The 9,631-nt window shown below is 38.3% G+C and overlaps 1 protein-coding gene across 1 annotated transcript; it reads left to right on the top strand.

The window, feature by feature from the left end:
- Positions 1 to 1,451: 1,451 nt before the first annotated feature.
- Positions 1,452 to 8,046, top strand: LOC112523757 (rRNA-processing protein EFG1-like). Its single transcript, XM_025133433.1, has 5 exons — positions 1,452 to 1,526; positions 1,764 to 1,828; positions 5,243 to 5,325; positions 6,720 to 7,192; positions 7,966 to 8,046. Exons 1-5 carry the CDS (start codon positions 1,452 to 1,454, stop codon positions 8,044 to 8,046), a joined length of 777 nt encoding a protein of 258 aa, XP_024989201.1.
- Positions 8,047 to 9,631: the final 1,585 nt, after the last annotated feature.

Below are 9,631 nucleotides of genomic sequence, written 5' to 3'. Positions count from 1 at the left end.
AATAGTATAGGCCTGCACAATTTTTTACTTCTTTCAGTAATATAAATGTTTTTGCAGTGGATGAGTTTATTCTCCTCTTGTATTTTTTTTCCTTTTGTCAAATCTTGCACCCAACTGTCCACAATTACTTTTTTATACTTAGGGGGAGATTGTTAGCTCCATTATTCCTATCTTGTAAAAGTATAGAAAAAGTATATTGTAAGTCTTGACAGAAGGTTATCTCCACAGAAGACAACAGAGGACTAGCAACAGAAGCCGTTTGATCGAACAAATGAAAAGTGGCAGAACCTCTGATGTGTCTCACATAGGTTCTGGAAAATGGTCCTCTGTCAAAAAGAACACGTAAGTCATTTACAGCAAAGCCTTTAAGATGGCTCACAGAGGGTCTGCGGATTTGGTCTTCTGTGAAGTTTCTGTTCTATCTGTTTTCAAAGGTTGTTAGCCGCATGTGCTTTTCACGTGACTAGGAAATAATCGACTTTATTTGGACGATTCAGATGAAGACACGCGTCAAAATCTTGTCACCAAGGTCGTTAGGAACTAGTATAAATAGCGGATAGGACCTTTGTAATCGGTGGTGCTTCCTGTATTGTAATTGTCAAACTTTTCAATTGAATCAATTGAAAAACCTTTGGAGCAATCTTCGTGCATTCATCTTCTTTGTTGAAACTGTGTGTTCTTGGTGTGTTTAGAATTTCTAATCATTTACTCTGTTTTGCTCTTATTAATGTTTCCACTGCACTTCAATTGTTTTAGAACTTATTTAGAGTATTAGATCAATACCAAAGTCGAATTCAGATCCTACATATTATATTTACCTTTTTCATATATCATTAGTTGATTATGAAATCATGTATTTTTGAAAATGTATTTTTCAAGTAGTAGTGGTTTGATGTAAGTTATACTTTGCATACCGTATTTTTAACATTTATATTGATTATTTAGTGAAAAAACACTAAACAGCTCACTGGGGGGTAAATTGGTCATTTTAACCAGTTCTATCCAGTCCTGTCATGTCTTACCAAACGCTGAACAACTGTCCTGTCCTATTCTGTCATGTTCTGTTCTATCCTGTCTTGTCTTGTTTGCGTACCAAACGCACCCTTAGGAGATTCGCCAATAAAAGTAACTTTCGCATATCTCCTTCGCTGGCTATAAAGGAAAAGCCAATGTCTAATAAAATAGACAAGGCTTCAGCGATCTGCTACAACTGTCGCCGCAAAGGTCACTTTGTTGGTGAATATAGGACTAATAAGGCTGTGATGCCATCTTCAAAATCCCCATCCTTCTTCAAATCCAGGGATGATAAATACCTGAAACTAAAGGAGAAGTATAAGAAGATGAAGAACATTCAGTGAAAGGCCAAGGGTTTTGTCGCTGAAGAGCACGACTGGGATGATTCATCTGATGAATCATCATCTGATGAGAAAGATGCGGCCTATCTTTGCTTAATGGCCAAAGATGTCAAAGAGGAAGCTCCAGAGACATCAACTTCAAATGATCCCTCATCATCCTCACCTGCTCAGGTATATATCCTGAATAAACCCTCTTCTTCTTCTTCCTCTAACCTATCAACATTAGACACGCTGACGGTGGACCTTTACAATGCCCTGAATGGCAAGTATAAAGAAGAAATGCTTAATCTTGATCTTCAAGAACAGTTGAAGATTTTTCATTCAAAGATCAAAGAGATGACTAAGGTTGAAGAAAATCTTAAGGATCAGGTCATTGTAAACCAAACCATCACTGTCAAATGCGAACAGGCTATAGCTGAGCGTGAGCAAGCAATTGCTAAACTCAGGGATGAGAAGGCTACTATAGAAGGATGGTGCAAAGCCTTTGTCAAGGCCTCAGAGATCATTAACGCTCAGATCCCTGCTAAGATAAAGACTGGTCCAGGATTTTCCTATGATCAGGAAGACAGTGTCACTGACAGGTCCATGCTCAAGTTTGACACCTTTCTCACTTCCATTCCCGACACTTCTTTCTCTCAGTCTTCTTTAACTGAGAGTCATCTTGATTGAACACCTTCGAATTCAGGTTGTAAAGACAAGGGTAAATCCATTATCAAAGCACATCTTCCCAAGAAGACTAACAAGTCACATAGATCTAAATCCATTCATTCAGCTTTTAAACCTTCTTCTTCTTCAGGGACTAAGAAATCTAAACCTTCTCAGAAATCTAAGTCTCAGCTCAAGGTGAATGCTTCACCTACGGACTCCAAATCCTCAAAAGTTCCTCCTAGAACTAATGAGAAGGGAATCGTTGGAGCTGGTCCCTCTTCAAATCTGGTACTTCCTAGCCTAAAGCTACTTTCAGCTATAGGAAGTGTAAGCATTGTGGTGAAACTACACACATTGCCAGTAAGTGTCCCTCTGCCACCAAGGTCGGCCCACCAGCTAAGGGCAAGAAAGTATCTAAGGCTGAGAAATCAACCAAAGCGAAATCAACCACTAAGGCTGCTAAAGCAACCAAGGTGAAGAAAACCACTGAAGCCTCTCCTTCAGGCTTAATGAAGACAACTATTGATGCTAAGTCTTTTGTATCAAATGTTGTAGTTCCCTCCACTAAAGCCTCTTCATCAGGCTCAGTGAAGTCACCCACTAACTCAATCCCACTAGCGTCAGAGGTTTTTCCCTTTTCCACTAAAACCTCACCAGGTTCAGTGAAGCCATCTGTTGACGCTGGTTCTTCAGCCTCGGTAGATGAAGCCTCGAACATTGCTGGACCCAAATAGATGGGTACCAAAATAATTTTTAAACCATTCCCTTGTGTAGGAAGTCAAAGACATATGGTATCTAGATAGTGGATGATCAAGGCATATGACCGGAGACAAATCCCTACTCCTCAACTACAAGGAAGAAAGAGGACCTTCCGTAACCTTTAGATGTAATGGAAAAGGATATAGCAAAGGTTTTGGTATATTAACCAATGGTGCAACCACATTCAGATGTGTTGTATACGTTAAAGGACTGAAGCACAACCTCCTCAACATCAGTCGACAGTGTGACAAAGACTACACGGTGAAATTCTCCAAGAATTCATGCTATGTCTATGACAAAGATGATAAGGTTGCCTTGACTGGTTCTCGTCTAGAGAATGTCTCTATCATCAATATGGATTCTCCTATCACTGAGAATAGTTGTTTCTTCTCAAAAGCCTCGTCAGATATTAAGTGGTTGTGACACAAATGACTTTCTCACCTTAACTTCAAGACATTCAGTGAGTTGTCTAGAAATGATTTAGTCACTGGTCTTTCTCAACACTCCTTTTCAAAGGAATCTCTTTGCTCAGCGTGTGAGAAGGGAAAACAAACAAGAGTTAGCTTTAAATCAAAGCAAATCTCTTTAGTGACAACGCCTCTTCAGGTACTGCACATGGATCTCTTCTATCCTGTCAATGTGCAATCTATTGCTGGAAAGAAGTATACACTTGTCATTGTTGATGAGTATTCCAGGTACACATGGATCTTCTTTCTCAGATCCAAAAGCGAAGCACCTGAAGACATCATATCGTTCATCAAGAAAATAAAACTGCTTAACAACATTAAAGTACGATCTGTTAGAAGTGACCATGGTACTGAATTCAAAAATAGTACTATGGATAACTTCTTTGAGGACAAGGGAATTTCTCACAACTTTTATTCAATGAGAACTCCTCAGCAAAATGGGGTTGCTAAAAGGAGAAATCGAATAATCATTGAGGCTGCTCGATCAATACTCAACGAGTCCCATCTCCCTACTCATTTCTGAGCTGAAGCTGTCAACACTGCTTGTTTCACTCAAAATCAGTCGCTGATCATTAAGAGGTTCAAGAAGACAGCTTATGAACTTTTCCATGGAAGAAATCCTTCTATTAGCTTTCTATTAATCTTTGGTTGCACATGTTATATTCTCAACAATCGTGATCAACTAGGAAAGTTCGATCCCAAAGATGATGAAGGAATCTTTCTTGGATATTCTTCAGTATCCAAAGCCTTCAGAGTATTCAACAAATGCCGACAAACGATAAAAGAAACTATTCATGTCACTTTTGATGAATCTCAGTCAGCTAATTCAAAACCCATCTTAAATGATGAATATGAATTAGAAAACTGGATGTTCTCTCATTATGGACAACCTGAAGCTTCCTTCAGCGTGCCTCTCAACACTGAAGCCCTAGAAGCTGAAGATGAACCATTAATCATTCAGTTGCAGCTAGTCACACCAACATGTCTTCTTCAAAGATTGCTATTGTGCCCATTAGAAGTGTTCCTCTTTCTACTTCAAACATTGATCAGTAAATGAAATGCCTTCAGCATCTGAACCTATTTTAGTTGCTGACTCTGAGGCTCCTTTAGCAATTGTTCCAATCGCTGAAGATAGTGTAGCTGAAGCCTCATCCACTGTTCCTGATCTTCTATACTCAGATGATAATCCTCTACCAGCTCAATGATGGACTAAAGACCATCCAATTCATCAAGTTCTTGGTAATCCAGGTGCAGGTATCAAGACTCATCGTAGTCTCGGTAATATCTGTCTCTTTGTCAACTTTCTCTCTTTAGTTGAACCCAAGAAGATCAATGATGCTATCTCAGACCCTAGTTAGGTCATTGTTATACAAGAGGAGCTCATTGAGTTTGATAGGAACAAAGTATGGTACTTTGTCCCACGTCCATCTGACAAGACAATGATAGGCACCAAATGGGTCTATCGCAACAAGTTAGATGAAGAAGGTGTGGTAAGCCATAACAGGGATCGACTTGTTGCTCAGGGTTATAAACAAGAAGAAGGAATCGACTATGACGAAACCTTCGCACCAGTGGCTAGACTCGAAGCAATTCGACTATTTCTAGCCTTTGCTACCCATAGAGACTTCAAAGTCTACCAAATTGATGTAAAGAGTGCTTTCCTTAATGGAAAACTTCAAGAGGAAGTTTATGTTGAACAACCTCCAGGGTTTCTTGACCCTAAGTATCCAAACCATGTCTATCGTTTGGATAAAGCTCTTTATGGGTTAAAACAGGCTCCCTGTGCCTGATATGATACCCTCTCCTCGTTTCTCATCTCTGAGAAATTTGTTCGTGGAAAGATTGACCAAACCTTATTTCATAGGAAAGTTAAAGGTCATATCATTCTAGTCCAAATTAATGTCGATGATATTATTTTTGGGTCCACTAATCTCTCTTTATGTTTTCGATTCGCTGATCACATGAAGAAAGAATACCAGATGAGCATGATGGGAGAACTAACCTTCTTTTTAGGTCTTTATATCAAGCAATCACGTATACCGACCCTCAAGTTAGTTCCATTTCTGGGGCAAAGCTGAGCACTCGGGAAGATAAAGGTATCTTTATCAGTCAAAGTAAGTATGTCCGTGATATGCTGAAGAAGTTTGATCTATTAAATAACTCATCTATGAAGACTTCAATGGCTCCTCCACTCTCTCTCAATAAGGATCCAAATGGAAAGCCTGTAAATGTTACTGTTTATAGAGGAATGATTTGCTCCCTGTTGTATCTAATAGCTAGTCGACTAGATATCATGTATTCTACTTGCTTATGTGCACAACATCAATCTGAACCTAAGGAATCCCATCTGATCGTTGTAAGCACATCTTCAGATACCTGAAGGGAACTCCTAATTTGAATCTCTGGTACCTTAAGGGTTCAAGTTTTGACCTAATAGGTTATTCGGATAATGATTTTGCAGGATGCAAGATCGATAGAAAAATCACAACTAGAGGCTGTCAGCTTCTAGATGAAAAGTTGGTGAGCTGGACAAGTAAGAAACAAAACTCAGTGTCGACATCAATCGCTGAAGCTGAATATGTAGCCGCTGGAAGTTGTCGTGCTTAAGTTCTTTGGATGAAAAACCAACTGAAAGACTACGCTCTTCAGCTCTTAAAGATTCCAGTCTATTGTGATAGCACCAGTGCTATTGCAATCACAAACAACCCAGAACTTCACTCCAAGACCAAACATATAGAGATCAAATATCATTTTATAAGAGATCATGTTATGAATGGTGACATTGAACTTTACTTTGTTCCAAAAATTTATCAGCTCGTTGACATTTTCACCAAGCCTCTTGATGAGACAAGATTTAACATCTTGATCAGCGAACTGGAGATGCTAAACGCTGAAGAATAATTTTCTGCAACTATAACATCAATCAGTAAGTGAAATGATTCAGTGCTCTATCTCTATCACTGAACTCTTGAGTAAATGTATCTACTCTCTCTAAGGTATGTTTACTTATTCTTTTTTCTTAAAACTTAAAACTGTCAATGAAGCTTTCTTTCTTCAGTGATCAAAATGCTTTAAAAGTTTGTTCAGTGATTCTTTTGCTCGTTGAACACTTTCATGTAAGTATATCTCTTTCATACTTATCTTTTCCTAAAAATCAAAATGATCTCTGAAACTTTCCATCTTTAGTGATTAAAATGTTTTTAAATGTCAGTTTCAGTAATCCTTTTATCACTGACACTAAAGTCTTTATGAAAATATATTTTTTCTAAGTTATTTTCAGTTCTTAAAACAAAACCATCACTGAAGCTTTTCTTTTTCAGGGATTAAAATGTTTTAAAAGGTTTATTCAGTGATCTTCCTATCACTGAATGTGACTCTTCAAATTTCTTCAAAACCTTTTCGTTTTTAAAAGAAATAGTTAATGAACCGTCTTAATGAGACGCGAGAAGCAACGAACAACCTGACCAACTCTCTGGCATATGCTCTCAAGCCTTAGCCAGAGAGGAGGAGATAAGTTTCAACGTTGTTGGACCATCTGCTAAACCAACAACCAATGAAGCTGAAGTTGAAGCTCCTAGAGCTGAAGCTGATGCTGAGGTTGCATGTGCTATCCCAACCTCCAGCGAAGCTGCTATAGCAGAGGAGGTTGATGCCATCCCTCGTGATGATGACCTTCCCATCACCTCTACACATGTTGCTGCTGATGTGAAAGATGAAGAAGATGACGAAGAAGGTGATGAACCTGATCTTCCAAACTCCAGCAGTGATCTTGATGGCGATGATGACGATGATGATGAAGATGACTTCACCATTCAGTTTCAGCATCCAACAACTGCCACTAAAGGAGTTGCCCTCAAGGATTTCGCATCCCAGGGGGAGCGAAAGGAAGAAGAGTTTGTGCCTGAAAGGAACCAGGGCCCTTCGTTGAAAGGCAAAGGCGTCGCTGAAGAAGGAAATTTAAAGGTACTCTTCAAAACCTCTGAACCCTTGTATGAAGACTCTACCTCTCAGATAGTCATTACTTCTTTATATCAACTCGAAATTCCATCTACTAGTTGCGGTCGGCTGGAATGGGTCCCTGAGAACCCTATCTACATCACTCCCATCAACCAGCAGATGACTTAGATCATGGGTTAACTCGACCAGACTAGAGTGAAAATCCCTCTTCGTACCTCTAGTGGTGGTGAGTTCGACTTCCTGACCAAAGATGAGAGACTCGAGGCATTAAGAGTTGAGGAAGAGCTAAAACTTCAAAAGAAGCAGAATGAGGACAGCCAAAAGCTGGCCAAGTGTCTAGCTGAGAAAGTTCTTCCCAAGAGAAATTCCAAAAAGAAGGTGAACATTGTCCAAGCCCAAGCTAAGCTCCTTTCTCTTGCAGAAGCTGAGCACGAGAAAAGCCTGAAACTGGCTGAGCGGGACAAGCGCTGGAGCGAAGCAAGCATGAACAAAAGAGTAAGTCCTCACCCAATTAAGAGCGTCAACATCAGTGGATGATCAAAAGATGGTGGAACGTTGCTCTTAATGCTCATCACCAGAGACAATCTCGATGTCGTGATCGAGTACCCCTCCTATCGACGCGAGTGATAAGAGTTAATTTATTAACCTTATTACATCATTTTCTTAACCATCTTCCTTTGTTTTATTTACCCATTAGTGTCTTAATTGAGTCTTTTTATGTCATTTTCATATATTAGTACTAATATAACATATCTAATGTTAACCCCCTGTTTATGCAGGTTTTTGATGATTTTTGGGGCAAATCCTGCAGCAGTCCTATAGGACTAGGTGTGGCAGAATCCTGTAGTACCTGTCCGTGAGCTGCACTTTTTCCTGGACCGAGAATTCTTGGGCTGCTCCTTAATGAATGAGTGGTCAACGACCTTGGGCCCGATCAAAGCCCATTTTTGAAGAGCCTTTGGTCTTATTAGGTGGCTCCCATTAAGCAAACTCCCTTAACCTATAAATAGAGGCTTAAGGCTTGGGTTTATTTACCAATTTACACACTTTTGATGCTTCCTTCCAATTAATCTTTGTGTTAAATATTCTCTAGATTATTGCTTTCGGTTTCATGATTTCGCTTTTCTTGCTTCCAACCAAGAACCGACTTTTGTGAAATGAAGTTGTGATTACGTTTTCAAGTTTTAATTCAAGTGCTCGTATTTAATCTTCATCTCATTTCCGTTTTTATTTCCAAGTTACGTTACGTTTTCTTACCTTTGTTACGAGTTACGAATTAGTCGATATTTGTTGCTTTACATTGGATTTCATCCTTTGCGGCTCACGGCTAATTTACGTAGACTAAATAATCTGTTCTTAAGAGTTTGCAAGTAACCTTTTCGGTCTTTATAACGAAACTTGTGTTGCAAGTTTCGTTACTTGTTTTGCAAGTTTCCTCAAAGTCAAACTCTTCTTTCCATGCTTTCATTAGTCACTTCTTCATCCCATCAAGTACCAATCTCCATCATGTCTTAGTTTAATATTAATTAATAATATTTAGTTATTAGAAATTTAATTTCAGTCATTTACATTTCAGTCTTTATAATTCAGTCATTTACATTTCAGTCTTTATATTTCAGTCCTTTACATTTCAGTCTTTATATTTCAGTCATTTACATTTCAGTCTTTACTTTACTGCAATTTACTTTTCTGTATTTTAATTTCCAGCAATTTACTTTCAGTCATTTATATTTCTGTCATTTAATTTCCAGTACTTTAAATTCCAGTATTTCAATTTCTTGTAATTTACTTTTTGCAATTTACTTTCTGTAATTTACTTTTTCGTATCAGTTATTTATTTTTCAGTCCTTACATCCTTCGAGAGAAGAAACCGAGCGATGATGGGCTAACGCCTTAGCTTGGGGTGTAACAGGAAATTAAAACCAAAGCCGATGTGAAAGTACAATTGTGTCTTATTAGCATTATAGTCTACTATTTGTTTCAGGTGCTTAATATTTCATTTGATGATTACATTAAAATTAATTGACAACTAATTTTGTGTATAAAAATCTATTGACTTTCAAAACCTGAGGTAATAGGAGAAGGCTATAAATAGCTTTAGTGTCTAAAAACGCTATAGTCCTACAGTGTAGGATGGTAACACTGTGTTGTGCTAGGATTCACGACGTCTAACATAAATGATATTGTATCGATAGCACATTGACCAGTGTGTACTCTTGGGAGACCGTCTGACCCAATAGTTGATACTGTAACAGTTATATATGATAAGTCCATAAATCATACAAACATGAAGCAATCTTCAAGAATCATGATGAACATCAAAGATAGAAAGAATATGATCAAAGAATGATTAGATTGAGAGAGAGAGAAAGAATTACAGCACTAATCTTGATAATTCTGCTAATGACGATTGTTAATGACAATTACAAGGAAATCACTATTTAT

Source organism: Cynara cardunculus (genome assembly GCF_001531365.2).
Source record: "Cynara cardunculus var. scolymus isolate 2C chromosome LG 12, CcrdV1, whole genome shotgun sequence".
Lineage (NCBI taxonomy): Eukaryota > Viridiplantae > Streptophyta > Magnoliopsida > Asterales > Asteraceae > Cynara > Cynara cardunculus.
Note: the sequence above shows the minus strand (reverse complement) of the source record. Positions and strands in the feature narration are given on the sequence as shown.

Excerpts from the sequence above, each read along its gene's own strand:
- LOC112523757 (XM_025133433.1), top strand. The coding sequence starts at position 1,452 with ATGGCCAAAGATGTCAAAGAGGAAGCTCCAGAGACATCAACTTCAAAT. Across the intron at positions 1,527-1,763 it reads CATCATCCTCACCTGCTCAG|GCTATAGCTGAGCGTGAGCA; the intron begins GTATATATCCTG and ends AAATGCGAACAG. Across the intron at positions 1,829-5,242 it reads AAGGCTACTATAGAAGGATG|GTCTTTATATCAAGCAATCA; the intron begins GTGCAAAGCCTT and ends CCTTCTTTTTAG.